We start from the raw sequence: 20,040 nt of genomic DNA on the forward strand, positions 1-20,040 counted from the left end.
TCTCTCTCTGTCAAATAAAATCTTTAAAAAAAAAAAAAAAAAAAAGAGTTGAGCTACCACATGGGGAGGGTAAGAGTTGAGCTACCACATGGGGAGGGTAAGAGTTGAGCTACACACAGAGTAGTATTGACTTTGGTATCCAAATGTCCTTATTATGGGAAAGTACAGAGAGTCCAAAGCATGGCCCAGAAGTAGCATTATTCAAAATGATATTTTGCACGCCTGGATGGCACAGTTAATTAAGCATCCAACTCTTGGTTTCGGCTCAGGTTGCGATCTCAGGGTCATGAGATGGAGCCCCACATTGGTTTTGCGGCTCAGCAGGGAGTCTGCCTAGTTTCCCTCTCTCCCTCTCTGCCCCTCCCTCCTGCACTCACACACACGTGCTCTCTCTCTCTCTCAAATTAATAAATCTTAAAAAAAAAAAATATTTTGCAGATCACATTGTTATGGGGAGGGGGGAGAAAAACCATCTTGGTCAAAAGAGGTACAAACGGTGATTTTTCCCCCAACCTAGGCCTTTCTAACCTCCCTTAAATGTTCCACTTTGCCTTTCTTTCTTTAGTTTTCTTCTTCTTTACACTTCCTCACCCCACAGGAAGCCAAATGTTAAGTAAGGAAATGGTCTTTTTGACAAACATCATTAAGTGGTAATCCTGGAGAGTCAGGGAGAATGATTACGGCTTCTCTCTACTAAATGTAAAAGTACTCTCTGGTCTAATAACATGAAAGAAAGCACCATCCATATTTCTTTATAACAGGGACAAAATAGATCATACAGACTCTGTGAGAGCAAAGTCCTGTCTGTACAACTTTGAATTTTGCACAGTTCCTTCAGTCTGTGAAACATGTTGATCCTTTTAGGGCCTGACCTTATGTCAGGTGCTGGGGATACAAAAATGAATAAGACATTGTCCCTGGCCTTCAGGATGTTCTGTAGTGAGATTAATAGACATGTCAAATAAAAAGTACAGTTTGAAATTGCTATCATTGAAGAAAGTACCAAGGGCTGTTGGAGTACACGTGAATGAATAATAAATTCTGCTTGAAGAAGTCAAGGAAAGCCTCACACATAAGGTGACATTTGAATTGGGTCTTGAGGGATGAGTAGGAGCTGGCCCTCACCTATTTTATATGTAAGTAAATACACTTTTCTCTCTTTGCTGAGCTCTTAGATTCTTTCACCTTCCCGGCAAGATCATGCATTAATATTTTTCAATTAAAGAAGTGAACAATTTAATTTTTACTAATAGCCTGTGTACTGCCATGAAATAAAAACCTGAGCAAAGTTGGAGTAGAAAAACCAGACCTTGAGCTTGGTGGAAGGGTGAGGGGGCTTTTACTGAGTGGGCACTAGGACTGGGGGAGAGCAGCAGTGATTCAGTGACGCATCCTTGTCATTTCTCTCTCTGTGTAGCCATCAGGTTCGGGCGGATGCCACAGGCCGAGAAGGAGAAGCTGTTGGCGGAGATCTCCAGTGATATCGACCAGCTGAACCCAGAGTCGGCTGATCTCCGGGCCCTGGCAAAACATTTGTACGACTCATACATAAAGTCCTTCCCGCTGACCAAAGCAAAGGCGAGGGCGATCTTGACAGGAAAGACAACAGACAAATCAGTTAGTTCTCTTCTGTCTTCATTTGGGGTGGCTGGGTTTGTTGTTGTTGTTATTGTTGTTGTTTTGTCTTTGAGAAGATCATTCACCCTGTTACACACATTGCACAGTCGTGTTTAGCTGTTGGCTGTTACATATTACAGACTGAAACACAGGAAAGGAAATGTTTTCAGATAGGATAAGTAAACCTTATTTTGAAAAGGGAAAAAGTCCTTCAGGTTCTCCTAATAAATTCTGTGAGAATAGTATAAAGCCCCCCCCCTCTTCCTGCTGCCCTCCTTCAGGATCCATATCTTTTCTTGACATCAGAATAACTGGCCACAGCTACATGCATTCCAGCAGCTCGGCTTGTCTCTGGGAGGGGCCTGACCTAGGTTTGGAAAAGGTATTCGGTCCCATTATTTTACAGTTCAGGAGAAATGCTAGAGTTACTTACGAAGTTCCATGTGGGGCATAAAAATACATCTAGATATTACATTTCCTTTCTTTCCTTGTGGCTCTGTTGATGGCTCCTGGGCAACTGGAGGCTCAATCCTTTGATTACATATGTGAATTTTATCTTCTGTGAGGCTCTGAGCTGCCTGGGCTACTCCTCCCATAGATTCTCAAACATCTGCAGGCTCATTCATTACAGTTTAGAAAACCCAGAGTAGGTTATAATTGTTACTAAGTCCGAAGCAGAACTCTTCCTAGATAGGAAGCTGAGAAAGCAATGTGAAATCCAATTAAAACAAGACACAACTACACCTGAATTTGAATTTCGGTTCTGCGGTCAGCTTGCAGTGTGACCTGGGTCACATCTCTGCCCCCGTTTTCACAGGCAGAGGTCTGACTTTGATGGTACTATCTGCAGCAGTAGGGTTGTAAGAAGTACAGGACACATTCAGAAGACACCGTCCCAGCCCTTGAAAGTCCTTTTGTGCTATCATTTGTTTTTAAATGTACACCTCCAGGAGAGGCATGCAATTACTTTATAGATATGTGTAACTTTGTCCCCACTCCATTATATTTGGGGGAAAATATCATTAGCCTTTAATGTATTTTGATGACGGTCTCAAAATGTGATTTTTTTTTTCCTTTTAGCTATAAACCATTAGAGTAGTGTCAGCTAATAGAAAAAGAAAACTGTGGGGTATTGCTGTGTAGAGAGCCAAATGCCAAGAAGGACAATGAGTTTTCTGACTGCAAGAGAGGACGCTGATACCTGAACAGTATTATACGTGTATCCCGTTCTTTACAAATTCAAAAAATCTTACACGTTCATTACGTTCAAGACACACAGCCATCTGACAGCTGCTGTTTTATTATCCTGTTTTTAAAGATGAGGAGACTAACAGCCAGAGAGGTTAAACATTTTGCCCTGAGATCACACAGTTAGCATACAGAAGAACCCTGTGATCCAGGCCTACTAACTTCTACCTCAGTGCATTCTGAGCATGATACTCCCTCCTGGAAGCTCCTCTTCCCATCGGCTAGCAATGAGCCAGGTGGACAGATGCACTAGGAAAGCTTCATCCTGGGAAAATGTGCTGCATTATGATTTATTTTTACCAATTTTTAGAATGGCAGGAATCTTCTACCTTGTTCTGCTATCCCAATATATTCACAGCCAGGAAATTTTTGTCTTTTGCTCTTTTATTCTTCCCACATTTTAACCTGTAGGACAACTATCTTCCATAGGGACGGGACTACAGACTCTAGGTCCTAGTAAAGCTGAGTCGAGTCTGTGTATTCATTAAATGCCCCCAAAAAATCGGGGTACAGCAAAACAAAAGCAAGCAAAGACCTCTGTGTAGCTGATGTGACTATGGAAAATCAACTGTGTTTATATGAAGGGAGAGAAAGAAAAGGAAAACTAGTCGCCTGGCTAAAAGGGGTTAAGAGCTGAAGGCAGATTGCTGCCGCTTGCTGAGAGCCAGTGTGGGATAGGGACCTGGAGGCTGGGAGGCCTAGAGCTGGGAAGGGAGCGTTTGACAGGGAAAGAGTCTGAATGCAAACTGTTTACTCCACAGTTTTGCCTAAGGCCATTTAGTTTCCAGGAACTGCTTTCTCACCTTCTCTTTATCTCCTAATCCAGACCTGCAATCCATGCTGGAAATCCTGTCAATTTAACCGTACCTGGAAGATAGGAGGAAGGCATTAAAAAATATTTTTTCCCCCAGTAGTCAAGAATTTAAATGTACACTACCAGTGACTGGCATATTCTCTTATGTGTCACTGAAGGACAGAGAGCCCAGTCCACTGTAAATCACTAAAACCTCATACCAATTGGCAATTTGGCTCGAAATCTTTGAGTTAAAAATAAGATAATTGTAGGCTCTTTGTGGGATAAATAGGTATTAAGGTATTTTAAGAGAAAGAGCTGCAAAATGCTTGATTATAGGCTTCTCCAGTTCAGAGGCCAAATGTTTGTCATGTTTTCCCCTACAGTAACCAAGACTGTGCTTTGCTCATAATAGTTACTCAGAGTGTATTTGTTTAATTGAATTAAAAACTGTTGCCTATGCCCCTTTGAAATTCTGGACTTTGAACGAGAGCCTCTAACTAGCCCAATATTTGCTCACCAACCTGGACATCATTAATGGTCTGAATAGAGGCAGAATTGCCCCTTGTTAGGGTCTGGAAAAGAAAGAGAGACTGGGCCAAATTAAAATAATCCATTCCCTGATTACACAAAAACTGAAATAGAATTGTTTGGCTCTCTCTTTTCTCCTTATCTTGCAAAATCAAATTAAGCACTAGTGGAAAGAAATAGTTCAGAGAGAATATGGGAGAGGGAAAAAAAAATCCAAAATGTGATTTCCAATGAGACTAGAGATTTGTTCTTTATCTGACGTGGTCATGTTATTTATTTGATAGCATCTCTCTCAGGGGTGTTATGTTATCTCTTGGCCAAGACTTATGAAAGTTAAGATTTGCATTGATAGGATAGGTCGTGCCGAAGTATGGACTCTCAAGAGGGTGGGGGATATGGAAAAGTGGCCGTGGCTGGTGCAGTAGGACAGCGTGGGTCTCATTATAGACCCTGCTTGAGATTGATGTCATTCGTGTTGGTTAGGCCAAGCCTGGGGGAGGCTGCTCAGCATAAAGGATGGCCAGTTACCCAGAATCTTTGTAAGAAGAAACAACGCTATTGAAGAGGCCATTCTTCAAATTTATCTTACTGCTCCATTTAACCATTGCCTATTCTCTCTCATTTGGGGATATACCTGCTAATCTGTCCTCTTGGGACCTGTACCAGCATTTGCCTCCAGGCCAAGCAGGGCTTCTCCCTTCTCAACTAAACTTCCGTCTCCTGTATCTTATTTCCGGGTGCCACTCGCACCTTGCAAAACAGATAAATGAGCAGATAACTTCTGCTTCCCTCCTGTCTTTTTAACTTTGACAGCATGTCTTCAGGATATGATGCCCCTACTTTTCATTGCCTTGCTTGAAAGAATAATGCTTAGGAGTTTTAGGCTCAGGGCTAGATAGGATATGGAATCACTGGGTAAAGTTAACCAGAGAAGAAGGTTCACTAGCAGTAAGCCTGTTAGCCAACCTCAAAGGAGAATGGCACTGACTCTTCCCGCACAGTCTCTTTCCCTTTCAGTGGCTTGTAGCAGCCCAGCACCTTCTTTAAGAGATCCTGCTGAACTCTGAAAACCATGAATCTAGAACCAGGGTGCTGTGTTTCATGATGGCAATTTGAGAGCGGAATGGACTTTGAAAGTTCCCAGTGTTTGAATATTACCCTGATGTGATGAACACACTGGGTATATCATTGTCACATGATCCCATGTTTGTGGATGAAAATAAACAGAAAGTGGTTTTCAAAAACCATTTTCAGTGCCATGGTTTGTCATAAAACAATAAATAGAAAAACCCTTGGTGCGCCTGCCAACTTTTCATCCCGTATCTGAGAGATGGTGAGGCCCTGGCTGCGCTCTGTCTGCAAATAAGGAATAAAACTTGTTATCTGTACTGTATTGGACTTTGGGTCCCAAAGCATCACATTGCTTTTGATGGGTACATGTGGAGTCACTGTTTTTACAAATACGAAAGCAAACTGGTGCCATCGTAAAAATGGTTTTTCTAAACAGTGTGTGAAACATGAAACTACCGAATAATAAAACCAATATGGAAATGTAAACTTTTGTGAAGACAGTTCTGTACCCATTCAGATGTTCCCATTCTAAAATTTACAGTGGCCATCAAACTTAGTAACTCTCAAAGCTATTGGAAATATATCTGTTCTTTTCTGTCCTACTTTTACAGCTGAACAAAGGGTGGTTTCTTTCCCCTTCATCTGTGGAAAAACCTGAGTGAGTCGGAATTTGCTCCCCTGAGAAGAAATATCCCAGACAAACTGTCAGAGAAGACAGACTTAGGAGCCCCTATATAAATAAAGAGCATGTTAGTCATGCTGATTTGTTTGGAGGGCTAATGAAGAAGCTGGGCTCCTGGGATCCTTAATCCAGATATTAATGTGAATAAAATAAATTCCTTTATTGTCAGGAATAGCCAAAGATATAACAGATCTGAACCAATAGTGTTCTTTCAGACAATAAATAAAAAAGATAGAATGAAGAAAAGCAAGTGAATTTCCTTTTTTTTTTTTTTTTTTTTTTTTTTGGTAATGATTAGATTCAGTTAACCAATACCCTTGTTTGCCAGCTGAGTAACACTTTGGCTGGCAATGGATGGTTTTTTAAGAGCTGTGGTTATGTGCGAGTTCATTAGAGTATGAATAATTCTTCCCATTAAGCTTTTATTTGTCTTAAATCTCTAAACCATGCGGGAGAACAGAAGTACATTTGAGAGATTGTTCGAACTTCCCTTCAGTCACATCCAGCACTTACCTAGCACTTCTAGGAAATAATAGCTCAAAAGGCACTGTCTCCAAGACCCCACCCTGGAAGAGCTTTGGTTTAAAAGCTGAAATTTCTCCCAGGATAGTCATTTTATTTAAAAAAGGAAAAGTGGAAAGTCATGTAGAAAGCAATAGAAAGGGAAAAGAACTAGTCCTGAGTCAGGAGCTCCAGTTCCAGTTCAGGGTTTGCTGTAAATAGTTATTTGACTTTGGCTTCATTCAGTGTATTCATACCTCGTCAGAGAATGATGATGTAGGTGATTTTTGAAGACCCCTTTGGTTCTGTAAATCCCATGGTTCTCAACAAGAGGAAAATAGAAATGGGCAAAACCAGAAGTTGAAGAAACCTAACCAATGCATTTTGATTAACAGTCACCCACTATAGCTAATCCAGGAGAACCATGTATCTCTAAAAGGATGAAAGCCAGTCAGAAGTATAAAAAAGGAAGAAGGAAACAAAATGAAGAAGATAGGCCCTAAGAATCCAGCTTCTCTTCCTTGAGCCTTTGCTCTAATCTGTCATGAAAACTAAGGATATCAGGAGAGCTTCGTGAGAGGAGGCACACGTTTTTTCAGGCCAGTTTTAACTCTGACGTGGTTACCAAGGGATGGTCTGTGAGGGGGTAGAGTTGTCTGTTACAATAATTCCAGTCTCCCAAATTGAAGCAATCATCAGGACAATCTGTGCTTTATAAGTTGACTTTCTCATTTATCTCCTTTAGCCTGTTACTTTATTATTCAAAAGGAGCTGTAAACTTACAGTGTTCATGCATAATCCCTTTCATAACTTGTATATATATTAAAATGCTGATGTTATGGATTACTAAGTAACACTATTGTTCTGTTTCTCCAGTTAAAAAAGTCAACTTTTATTACCCTACTGTGTTTTCATTATTAAGCCAGCTTCCCCCATGATCGTTGTGTTACACATTAGAGGCATGCAAGAGGCCTGTAACTAACCTTAATAATCTATATAAAACAGTACCTTTAATCCCATCCTGGCTTTGATAGGTGAGCCATTCTTGAAAATCGAAATATATCAGAATTAATTACATTTGATGTATTTCTCCAAAGAAAACTAATTTCCTCTTACAGAGACTGTTTTTGCTTCCCAAGAAAAACATTGTGTTGAAGTGCAGTTTCCTTCATGTCAGTCTCACCTTTTTCTGGTCTGTCCAGCATATGAGAAGTACAGGTATCATAATGGCCAGAGGCAGATTCTCCATGAAGTGAATGAAGCTTAAGTGTCAGGGCTCCTCCCTTGCACAGAGCCCCTTCCAACGCTCTGAGAAGGGTCTGAGCAATTTTGCTCTTATAAGTTGTATTATCGAACCCAACAATTGTCATAGATGTACCCAATGGTTATGTGCATTTCAGGTCCCACAAAACCTGGATCTATCCCTATAGAGTCCCAGATGTATTTAAACATTCTTTCCTGTTAAGAAGAAATGCTTATCTAGCCATTTGGTACAGTGTCTGAAGATAAATACATCGTTAGCTCCAAATTAGAAGTGTAAAATCATTAAGACCAAATTTGAGGATGATATGATTCCTCTTATAATGGTAGATCATCAGATGATACTATACAAGCTAATAGAACACAGAAGGCTTCCCTTTGATTTGTAGAAAATACAGAAATATGGAAGTGAAATTCATTTGCTGTAGAATATTTTACCAGAAGTGTAACATTAAGTTAATGATCCAAGATAAATTACACAGGCCAAATTCCACTTCGTTTTAAGAGGTCAGCTTTCTGTAAATCAGGCAAGTCACTGTCTTTTCCCTGTTCCGGGGGGAGGAGGTCCCAGTGTGAATTGTGTGAGTTAAGTGTTGGCAACCTAAGAATCGGTGAATTGGTGGCAAAGAAGGGCAGATCTCCAGGCAGATCATGTCTGGTGATCACTTTTGCAGTTTGACAGATTTACATGGAAGCCGAAAGTACCTATGCAGACTTCAAAAAAGCAAGGAAAACAGCATAATCTTGGAAAAACAAAAAAATCCACTTGGTATCCATTTGCATGTCAATACCCAGAATACTTTACCAGTTCACCATTTTTTCAAAAATGCTGAAGGGATTTAAAAAAGAAAAAAAACAAAAAACAAAACTGGAATGGTTTGGCATGATGGTGGGGGCTGCTGATTCCTTTCTCTGTCCTTGAGTGTTTACTGCCAGGAAATCCTGACCAACATCGATTGCCAAGGGGTTAAAGTCACATTGTTGTTAAATTGGGAGAGAAAATTAGCAGGATTTTGTGCCCTATGTTCAACTATCACAGAGTTTCAAAAACAGGAACCTGGGGCTTTATATGAGGGGACAGGGGAAGTCAAGGGGAAGAGTCACAGGGTGATTTATCAGGGCATAGTTCCAGATAAATTGCTTACATGGAGGTAGAAGAATTTCATGCATACATTCTGTGCCAAGAAGCCAAATGGTTGAGCAGAAGCTCGTCCCGGAGTTGAAGTGGGCAGCTCTGGGTACAGTCTTTCCATACGTGAAGAGGGGATGATTTATATTCATGTTATTTTGTACTTATGTATGTACAGCTACCTGTATGGTATCGATAGCATCAGATGCCCATGGCGGTAAAGAAAGCCAGTATTCCATTGATAGAAATACAGTATGCTACAGAACTCCTAGAGGACAGAAACCACATTTTCTGTAGGTTCTATAAAAGCAAGTCTTTCTCATGATTAGAATCTGACATTCTGGGGAAACTCAGCACATTTTTAACTGATGTGACTGATTATCTGCTCTTTTTTTCCTCTCTCGTTAATAATATCAATCCTGAAGTAGAAAAAAAGAAAAAAGAAAACAAGCAGAATGTCCAAAAACATAATAAGCATTTTTGTTCCTAATTTACTTGAAGAACTAGTTCGAGCCACCAAACACACTTACTGTTGGGTCCCCGCATCTGCCCTCCTTTGGGGCTGGCTGACCAATACAACTGAAGTGAATTTTTGTTTAGAAAAAGTAAGAATTTCTGGAATAACTCCCGTGAATGGTGTGGAAATAACATGCAAGTTTGGAAATCTCCTCAACATCTAAGAGTCCTTAGTGTTAGTGTTATTCCTTCAGTGTAGACCAGACTTAACAGGTTGGTGAAAATCATAGTCTTGTGTAGAGATTCACAGTTAGAATCTCCAAACCAGTGGGTCTTGAAGGTGCTTACTGCTGCCACTCATTATACTGCTTCCTCTTGCCTATCCAGAGGGAATTCTCAGCATCTCTGCCTAAAAGAAACTTTTGTACATCAAAGACTTCATATTCAATGTACATGCATGCTCACATATATCCACATGTACACCACACACACACACACACACATACACACACACACACACATGCATACACAGCTTCTAAGAAATGCAACTAAAATAACTTCAAGGGAAGAGATGGAAACATCCAATGTAATCCATTCCCCTCAGTTGACAAATTTGAGCCTAGGAAAGATAAATGTTTTTCCTAAAGTCACATTCTTAACCATAGAGCCAAAGCTAGAGCGCAAATACCTTCAACTCTTATTCCGTGCTTTTGGGTATACACTTACTTGAATGGGAGTGGGGTGGTTAACTTCTATAGTTAAGTATTTCCAATGTATATAAAATGATTCCCCTTCTCAGAGCAGCCTGGAGAATTTCACAGTGACCACAACCCTTTGGTCTTTCTATACAAGGAAAGAAAGAGAGAGATCACTTAATGACTAACAACTTACTTTTGAAGGCAGTCTGTTGCAGACTTGAGTAACTGATGCACGTGTTTTATTGATTATTTGACCCTTAAGGACAGATATTTTGAAAATAAGTTCAAAACCCTTTTTTAATTTTGCCACTTTATGCAGTGCTTACCCACAGGCTTTAAACATCTGGCTCTTTCTGAAACAGATTGCTTCCAGAGCATTAAGAAAAGAAATAGACATTTTCTTGGCTCAATATTTCTCATCTGCTTTCAAACCGATTTTTTATAGTTAAGTATATTTTACATGCACACTGCATTTCATTTGAGATCTGAGTAGATTTAATCTAAAACTGCAAGATTACTTTATGTTCAAGTGGGTGTGTTCAACCCTGAGTTGCCGAAATGATTTTTTTTCATTGAATGAAGGTTAAAAACACATTCTCTTGAAAGCCAAGATAAACAACAGATTTTGTATGATTTTACAAGTCAGCAACAAAGACTCTCCAAACAACCCAAACTGGTATTAGCCAGTCATAGGTAAAAGTGTTCCAGTGTAAGTTGAAAGAAAAGAAGACCAAGCTTGGTAAAATATGTTTGGTCCCAGAAGACAATTAGGAGGAATAATCAGGAGATGAGAATATTTTCTCATTACGTATTTTCAACCTTAAAGATTTTAGTTAGCAAAGCAAATGTGTATAAAGAAACTGGAATGGTATTCACCCTGAATTAGAAATCTCCAACTCAGCTTCTTTCCCCCACCCTTTTTTTTTTTTTTTTTTTGCACCCTTTGTTATCTATGACATGAATTCCTTAATGATGGGAGAAGATAAAATCAAGTTCAAACACATCACCCCCTTGCAAGAGCAGAGCAAAGAGGTGGCCATTCGCATCTTTCAGGGGTGTCAGTTCCGCTCAGTGGAAGCTGTGCAAGAGATCACAGAGTATGCCAAAAGTATCCCTGGTTTTGTAAACCTTGACTTGAATGACCAAGTAACTCTCCTAAAATATGGCGTCCATGAGATCATTTACACGATGCTGGCCTCCTTGATGAATAAAGATGGGGTTCTCATATCAGAGGGCCAAGGATTCATGACAAGGGAATTTCTAAAGAGCCTGAGAAAGCCCTTTGGTGACTTTATGGAGCCCAAGTTTGAGTTTGCTGTGAAGTTCAATGCACTGGAATTAGATGACAGCGACTTGGCAATATTTATAGCCGTCATTATTCTCAGTGGAGGTAAGATTCATCTTTCGATCTTCCGTGAAAGAGGGTGGGACGGTGGTGGCATGGCTGGAAGAATTTTTACTTTCCTCAGCATTCGTCCTTTTCTCTGTACTTACTGTACTTTCCTACAGAAAATGCCAGGGGTATGATGCCAGGAGAACGTCACTACACAGGTAAAATACCAGGAGAGAGGATCATAAATTTGCTGTTGGAAGGCTGTGGGCAACCCAGGCATTTCTTCTCTTATCCTTCATAATATTTTTTCCAGTCAAATCCAAACATGAAAAGCAAATGTCCTCTTCTTTTTTTTTTTTTCTTTTCATTTTCTTTTTCCCTATCTTTTCCCTTCCCTTCTCTCTTGCCCTTCCCTTCAGGCCAATCTATTCTTCATGTCATTTAAGGAATGACATGTACAACTTTGCTTAAGTTGGTGCTCACTTGGCATAGAGAAAGTTACTGCCCTTCCATCAGGAAGATATTACTTTGAATTGCTTTCCTAGTATCAGCAATCAAGGAATATTTATCTACTGACTTCTAACTATTCCCTCAGGTAGATTTCTCTGATGGCTTCCCTTAAGGTACCTTTGGGAGGTGGTGGCTATGATTAAGAATACAATCTGAACCAAAGAGCACAGAGCAGAGAAATAAATTGAGTTATTTAGCAATTCATTGTATTTTTGGCCTTGTAAGTACATGATCTAACTAACCGACTCCAAAAGCCAGGTTTTATACTACATGCTACTTTCATTGGCTTCTCCACACATTTCCAGCTTATGTAGAAGAAAGTTTTACTGTCGTCTCTCTTTATAAAAATTGTTTTTAAGCAATGAGTTTTCATTACTGAAATGGACTTCGGGTGAGCTTTCTGTGTGCACTTGGCAGAACATTCTCTGTTGGCGAAAGCTGGTGGGGGGAGGGATGGTGGTCCTCTAGATGTAAACTGTGTCTAACTATACAAGATATTATAAAGAACATGGTGCACTCTGCCCTCCTTTGTTGTCCAGTTACTTGAGAGCAGAATGCTTCTGAAATCAGGTGCATCATGTATTAGTAATAATAATAATAATGCTAGCAAGCACTTGTTAAGTACCTACTGTGTCCTAGGCAGGGTTCTGAGCACGTAGTACACGTTCACTTAATTCTCCAGCCCAGTGAGGGAAGTACCGTTTTGCAGGCGAGGAAACCAGAGCACTGAAGCGTTCAATCACTTGCCCAGGGCTACCCAGCGAACATAAGATGGGGAGCCAGGATGATGAGCTCGGGCACTCTGGCTCCAGGGTCTACAGTAATCCTACCCTTTACGTGACTCGGGTGCAAAGAGCTGGCATACGGGACACGGGTTAACCCTGGAGCCTCTGTGCAGCGTCAAGTTGCCACTCATTTAAAAGTGATGTTTTGGGGGGTTATGTTTAATGTAACAAAAGCTACTATCCAACATGTTTTAATATCTTGACAGACTCTACTTAGATAGATCAACCCTTGATCCTCTGGGACCCATGATTAATTCAGCAAAGAAGAATGAGATTCTAGTTTATTTGAGGTTCATTACGAGAAAAAGCTTAAATTTTGAAAAACCAGATGAGAAAACAAGTTGTTATTGCTTAGCTAATATTTTGAGGCACATTTTATTTTTAATGATGAATAGAAATAGAATTATTAACATTTGATATATTTCTAAGATTTTTCCCAAGCATACTCTAGATTCCATATTTATATTCCTTTTCTCACTTAGTCATTTTCCCCATGTCATTACATACTCTTTGTTAATATTTTTCATTAATTTTTGGAAAATAAAAGTAATACATGGTCATTTCATAATTCAAAGAGTACAGAAAAGTGTAAATGGAAATTAAAGGTCTCTGTCCTCAGAATAAAATGAGATTAACAAAGTCCTATGTCTCCTCCTGAAAAGTTTCTATGCATGTGCTACATATCTATATATACATACTTCCATTTTAAGGACTGTAAAATACTCATTTTTTAAAGGACCATTACATACTGAATTATCTCCTTATTTATGGTTGCTAACTTACTACAAAAAACCTATAGAGGAGAATATAGAAAAATTTTTTTAGAAAATTATTGAAAATGTGTTCTAAATTTGCGTTTTAGTGAACATTTTTAAGTGTAAATTTCTGTTCAAATTCCAAATTATTTTCTCATTCTAAATTACCAGAAGTGGAATGGCTATAAATATGTTTAAGTCTTTTGTTACATCATTGCCAGATTGTTCTCCACAACATTTATACCAGTTTATATTCCCACCATAGATACACTAAGGGAGGCATTTGAAATAAGCTGTTCAAAGATTAATTGCTAGCCAGGGAAGGTTTACACAAGAAACAGTCATAATAATTCTGGACTTTTTGAACTTGAGCAGTGTTGGTTTTTTGGTTTTTGGTTTTCTTTAAAGATTTATTTATTTTAGAGAGTGCGCGCATGCAAGCTGAGGGAGGGGCAGAGGAGAGGGAGAGGGGGAATCCTCAAACAGACTCCCCACTGAGCACGGAGCCCTATGTGGTGCTCTCTCCCAGGACCTGAGATCATGACCTAAGCTGAAATCAGGAGTTGGCCACTTAACTGACTAAGCCACCCAGGGCGCCCCAGTGAGCAATGTTGTTTTATGGGCACATGAGACCACAGGGTGTTTTCATCTAGGAAAAAAAGCCATTACTGCCTATAACTCACAAGCAAGTTTATTTAAAAACCAGCGATTTATTAGGCTTTAAATTTTTCATTAGTTGGTCAAAAAATAACAGTGCATAGTTTGATTCAATTTAACAGATATTGCAGGCTTTGGTTTTTAATTATGAAAATTAAAAGTGGTACATTTTAAATATAGATGCCATATAAATGAGTTCCTTTTGGTCTCATACAGACTGCTTTAACAGTAGCCAATATCCAGATCTTATTGGATCTTCACAACAATGAAAGAAATCTGAAGGTAGCAGCCAGCCATAGATTATTAAAGTCTTATCCCTGTGGTTATTATGAGAAGAAAACCCTGTGAATAATTTTAGACTTCCTTAAAAAAAATAGAATTAACCATTGACTAGTTCCCATATCACAAAAGACAAATCCTTCCTTGATCAAAGTTTGCTTTTGTAGATGAAGTCTACCTACAGGCAGTAGATAAGAATGAATAAACTGGACCCCATGTTTGCTCAACACATAGAAATTTGATTCTCTTCTTTACTCAGAGAAGCCAGTTGGGTATAGGCCAGAGAAGGAACTGCTCAAGTCTTTTCCAGTCCAAAGACTAGACTCCAGTAAAATCAGAATCCCAGTCATCTGTAGATGGTGAAGTCAGTATCCCAGATTGTGGTTTATTAGATTATGACATATAATTTCTCAATGAGTTTTAATTCTTTTCCTATCCTGGGTTTTCCAGAAGGAAAACATTCATGTAAGCAAGAGGCTTTGATCCAGTGAACAAATTTCTGATCCTACTTAATCTTGACAAAGAGTGGTCATTTTCTTTTGTGCCGTTTACATTGAAGTCTATAGATAGCTTTAGTGATTTCAGAAAAAGAGCTTTTGGCAGAGGTCCCATTGACCTCATTCTGAGCTAGGCTTAGAATCACAGAAGAGTGAAGGTACCGTGACCCTAGACTGAAGGAAGGATGGGGAGATGGGCCCCTTGTAAGTGTGGGATGGTAAGGAATTGGGGAGATTAAGGGCAAGGCATCCCCAGAAGACCTAAAGGGGATTTTTTCTTTTCTTTTTTGGATGAAAGTACCTGATTTGACCCAACTAAGTATTTGCTGAGGAAACTGGAGTTGCTTTAGTTAAGATCACTGTCATTCAACTTCAACCCTAGAAACTGCTGATCCGGTGAGATTTGGTGCTTAGATTGGCCTGGTGCTTAGCATCTTTGCTGTTTACTCAGCTCTCAAACCAAGCTAGCTGAGAAAGATGACCTAGTTCTTCTCAAGTTTTTCTCCTCTCTCTCTTTCTCTCCTGAGCTCAAGGCAAGAAAAAAAAAAAGAGAAGATGGGACTACAAAGAACAACAGTCCAGAATCAGACAAAGGACAGCACTTTGTACATTTTTAAAAAGCATTCCATATATGTTCTCTTATTAGATCCTGACAATTCTCCTATATTTTTATTCCCATTTCACAGAAGGAAAAGCGAGGTTCCTAGACTTCAGCAATTTGTCTGAGATCTAACAGCTAGTGAGCAGTGGAACTGGGGCTGAAAACCAGGTGTCCTGTCACCTCAGCGTGCCCTCTCTGCCACATACCCTGTCCCCTGCCACCTGGCTAATGGCTCGTGGTCACCCTCCTCACACTTGTGTTGGTGGCCGGAACCTGTGCTCCCTTCACCGTATCCCCTAAGGTATGGGCCCATAATTCGGAGGTAGTGCTTCCTCAGTAGTCGTGATAAGTAACAGCTTCCCTCGTTCCCTCTAGGATGGGTGGCGTCAAGAGTAATAAAACTGCCTCCAGCAAGGGCAGGTTTGCCTCCGGGGCCACAGTTCCATGCCAGCCACACTAGCAAACTCCCAGAACGACCCAGCAACCTAAGCCAAGTGTAAAGCTCAGTAAAACTGACAAGCCCCAGGACACTCCACTGGACTCTTTGCCTCCTTGAGCATTTGCTGTTCAGTGAAGAAAAGCATAGGAAGGTTCCAGCTGGAACTCTGCAACAGGAAAAAGCTCTTTTTGTTAATTCAAAACAGTTTGGAATCCATTACAGTTCTTCCCAAACTTCCAAGATATGGGGGAGGAAATTCACTGGGTTTTATAATATATTTTTTGAGGCAGATTGCCATCGCCATCTTAATGACAGAGAAGCTGTAAATATTGAAACAATGGCCACAGATGGCAAGTCATCAGCCTCCTCATTTACCCTCTTGAGTCTGGCTTGGTTATGCAAACCACCTCTATAGCAGCTCCTTCGTTTTCCAGCAATCCTAGCCATGTTCTTTTGCTGTGAAGCAGCTTCGGACAGCTGTTCTTGGAGTGATCATGTGTGTTTCTGCTGTTGAGTGGGCAGGGGGCAGGGAGAATAGGGCACAAGAAAGGGGAATTGTTCTCATAGCTGTACATTTGCAGATCCAGGAAGAGTTGATGCTCTTAAGACCATTGGGTTAGTCCTACTTCTATCGGGTCAGTAACCTGAGGCTTCTATTTCTTACCCTTGGTCATGACTCTGTGTATATAGATAGAGATTCTATAGAACAGAATGAAAGCACAGCATCCAGTCCAGAAAATATACTTAATAAATGCTTGTTGAATGCATAATAGTCAAATATTAATAGTAATACTAGCAACTGTTTATCGAATACCTCATTATATGCCAGAATATATACTTGAGCACTTTACATATGTTCATAATCTTTGTTTAACCTTTCCTGCAGCTTTGCAAAGTCTGTTGTTATCCCCCATTTTACAAATGGAGAAAATAGAAGTTTAGAGCTCTAAGATAAAGCAACTTGCCCCAGGTCACAGAGCCACTAATTGGTGAGGCCAAGGTTCAGACCCAGGTCTCTCTGCCCTTCAAACTGATGCCCTACTGTGTACTGGGATGTGGAAGAATCCCAGTTAATTACCTTGGTCCTGGAGTTCTTTGGCAGTTACCAAAAACTACGTATTTCATTTTGCCTCCAAATATTTCAGTCAAGAATTTTCAGGTTGTGGTCTAGATATTACCTAATCAATATCCAAAGGCCTTCTCGAGACACTGTTCTAACCTAACAAAATGGCACGCTAGGTTTGAAAATGGTTGTGGGAAGGAACGGAGCCCAGTATGACACTGAAGACTGGTGCTGTGTTCTTAAACTTGTTCAGGTAGCATGGCCCTCGGAAACAATGGCACTTGTGTGTAGCACTCTTGCAAAAAATAAGTTAACTAAGTGAATACATTCGCACTTCATCAGATACCATCTTACACCAGGTTCTAATAGAGGTGAGTGGTTGCAGAAGAAATTTATGAGAGAAATTTAAAATTGTTAAAATATCATCCAGTAACTTCATTTCTTCCTGCCTGTCAGAAACAACACTCATTGAGCTGTAGCGGCAAATGCGTCACGCCAGCTCTCGGGCACAGAGTGTGAGGACTCTGAGTTTGAGTATTCCATCTCTCTTCCCCATCCCTCAAGGCCCTTCACAATCTCAAGGATGTTTCCAGCTCATGCGTAGTCTTTCCATTGTCTGTGGAACTGTGTCTGCAAGTTAGAATGGACAGCATAGCACTTCTCTAGAACAGAGGGCAGAGTACAGGTGTCTGAGTGGCCTACACTTTTCTTGAGGAAACCCCAGCTTAAGGAGGCCTCTGATTCTGCAGGACCCAGCGGCCCCCACATCTTCTCTGTCTGTTAGCATCATCCGTACTCGTTGACTAGGAGGAGACAAAACCCAGAATAGTTGAAAACGCAGGTATTAAAAACACCATGAACACCAATAGGCCTACTTTCTTCTCCTCTCCTCTGTGAGTGAAATATGCAGCTCTCTTATCCATACAGTTTTTTTGGACAAGACTCAGGCTAGTGCCTAGGTGGTAAAAGTTGTTATTCTAACTTCTTTCTCATGATACTGAGAATAAACAAGGACATCTGATTTCTCATCTGACTAAGCTCTGAGCAGGACAGTGGACGAGTGTTATTACATGGTTCTTGTCCCCCATGTGGGCCGTGATGGAGTCAGAGAGTAATAGCATTCATTTATTAACTGAAAAATCTGTAATGGGCACCTACACTGTCTACATAGCGTACGACACTCTTCTCCTCTGCTCTTCCCACCATGCTGCCATGACCAGTGGGAAAACCCTTGTCAGGTGGCTAGGATGGCTTTGAATAATGACTCAATTAGTGTTATCTAGAAATGTCCCATTAGTTCACTCTTTTAATAACTTCGTGGACTTGGTTTAGACAAAGGTGAGGTCTATCTATGAGTTCTCAACTGGCACGCAAATTCTAAAAACCAGATGGCTGGCGGGGGGATGGGGGGAGAGGGAGAAAATGAAACATACTAGAATCGTCTGAGAAACTTAAAAATACACACACGCTCGGCGGCTTTTGTTGTTTGTAGAACATAGAAGCATCTTTCTCAGTGACTGCTTCAGAAGTAAAATCTCTTCTTCACCCTGGGCCTGGTAGGCCGGGATCATCTCAGTGAGTGAGCGCACGATTGTACTTGACCTCAGAGACAGACATGGGATTGAAAGCCAAACTGCTGAGTCATTCCTATCGCCACACCAGCAGTCTTGGAAAAGGTTCAGTCAGTCAGTCAGTGGGCCGCTTTTTGGAGCACTTTATCATTCTGGGTTCTCACAATGTGTGTTTAAACTCTGGGTGACCCCAGGCAGCCTTCCAGACTGGCACAATCCACCAAGACATTCAGACAGATCATCTGCGAGTGAGGAAGAATGAAACTCAGGACGGGTTCGAGTCGCTCATCACAGAGAGGCCAACACAGGTTGTGAAGGAGCCATGCACTCCCAGGGAAAGTACCTTTCAAGGGTCTTGCCAGATGCACAAAGAAGAAAACCAGAAGAGGTGGGATGGGGGCATTGGAAAGCTCTGGAATCACAGGGACAGCCCTGAGTTCAGACCCCACCCCCCACCACGACTTACTAAATGTGTGATTTCACTCAATTATTTACCTCCCTGGGCCCTAATTTCCTTATCAGTATTGTAAGTAAAAGAAATAACAGTATGTGAAGCCTCTGGCACGATGCCTGGGACATGTGAAGCACACAATAAATGCTAATTTTCCCTTTTCCCCTGTATGATAGAATTTGAAGTAGCTCTACGCAATCTTGCCAGTCAGATTGCTTACAATTCCACCAATAGTCATTCTTAAAATCCCTTATTACAATATAAATACCCCTAGGGAGATATAAGCTCATCCCTTTATCAGCTATCACTTTAAAGGGATTAGTTGTGGATTGAGGAAAAAAAACCCTAAGGGAAAGAGACATGGAGGAAGAGGGAGAGGCCTGACAAGCTAAGGGGAGAACTCTAAGCCTCCTGGCCCCTCAAGGAGATAGAGAAACCAGGAGTGTGGTGAGTTTCCACCCTCCCAAGGTTCTGATAAAGTTTGGGACATTATGTGTTGAGAGGTCATATTTGGAGATTAAGGATCACACCTATGTTTTGAGATCACAGGTTCTTCTCAAAGACATTGGAAAGGAAGACATTGAGCGAAGAGTTGCAGAGAACAAATACTTGGCTATGTTTTATGTTCGGTTATTGGCATTTCTAGAGGTTGAGGAAGCAAGGAAGAGTGTTTGGATTAGGGGGAGGAGTGTGTCAGGCTTGAGGAGAAAGAAGAAATCATTCTCTTTCCTCTCCAGCCTTCTCTACCTCCCACCCACGCCCCATTTCCAGTCCTGCTCAGAGCCAGTGTTGGACATGGAAGGAGCAGAAATTTATCTCTCTCCCTCAGCTCAAGGGAAGAACACTGCTCTCCTGGGCTGACACAGAGAACCCTCAGCAAACCACATGGCTGAGCTTCCATTGAGCAACCTTTAGAACAACAAGGGGACCCCAGCGAGCAGAGTGGCGCAGCGGAAGCGTGCTGGGCCCATAGAACAACAAGGGGACCTTAACCCCCCGGGGTGAAAAGAGACAGGAAAGACAATAACTTCCCAAGGGCAGGACAGAGAGCTTGAGGAAAATTTCCATTCTGAAAGACCTGGAAATAAAACAAGAGCCCAAGCTCATTTCACT

At 40.8% G+C, this 20,040-nt stretch overlaps 1 protein-coding gene across 2 annotated transcripts in view; it reads left to right on the forward strand.

Moving 5' to 3' along the window:
* Window positions 1-20,040, forward strand: part of PPARG (peroxisome proliferator activated receptor gamma) — a 70,575-nt gene that overhangs the window by 41,987 nt on the left and 8,548 nt on the right. Inside the window, exons 5-6 of one of the 2 annotated variants that reach the window (XM_032412229.1) lie at window positions 1,418-1,615; window positions 10,924-11,376. In XM_032412229.1, coding sequence (XP_032268120.1) covers window positions 1,418-1,615; window positions 10,924-11,376 — 651 coding nt within the window. The remainder of the gene's footprint in view (window positions 1-1,417; window positions 1,616-10,923; window positions 11,377-20,040) is intronic. The other variant, XM_032412230.1, reaches the window with a different exon arrangement.

The sequence above is a fragment of the Phoca vitulina genome, unplaced genomic scaffold, assembly GCF_004348235.1.
Source record: "Phoca vitulina isolate PV1807 unplaced genomic scaffold, GSC_HSeal_1.0 scaffold13, whole genome shotgun sequence".
NCBI lineage: Eukaryota > Metazoa > Chordata > Mammalia > Carnivora > Phocidae > Phoca > Phoca vitulina.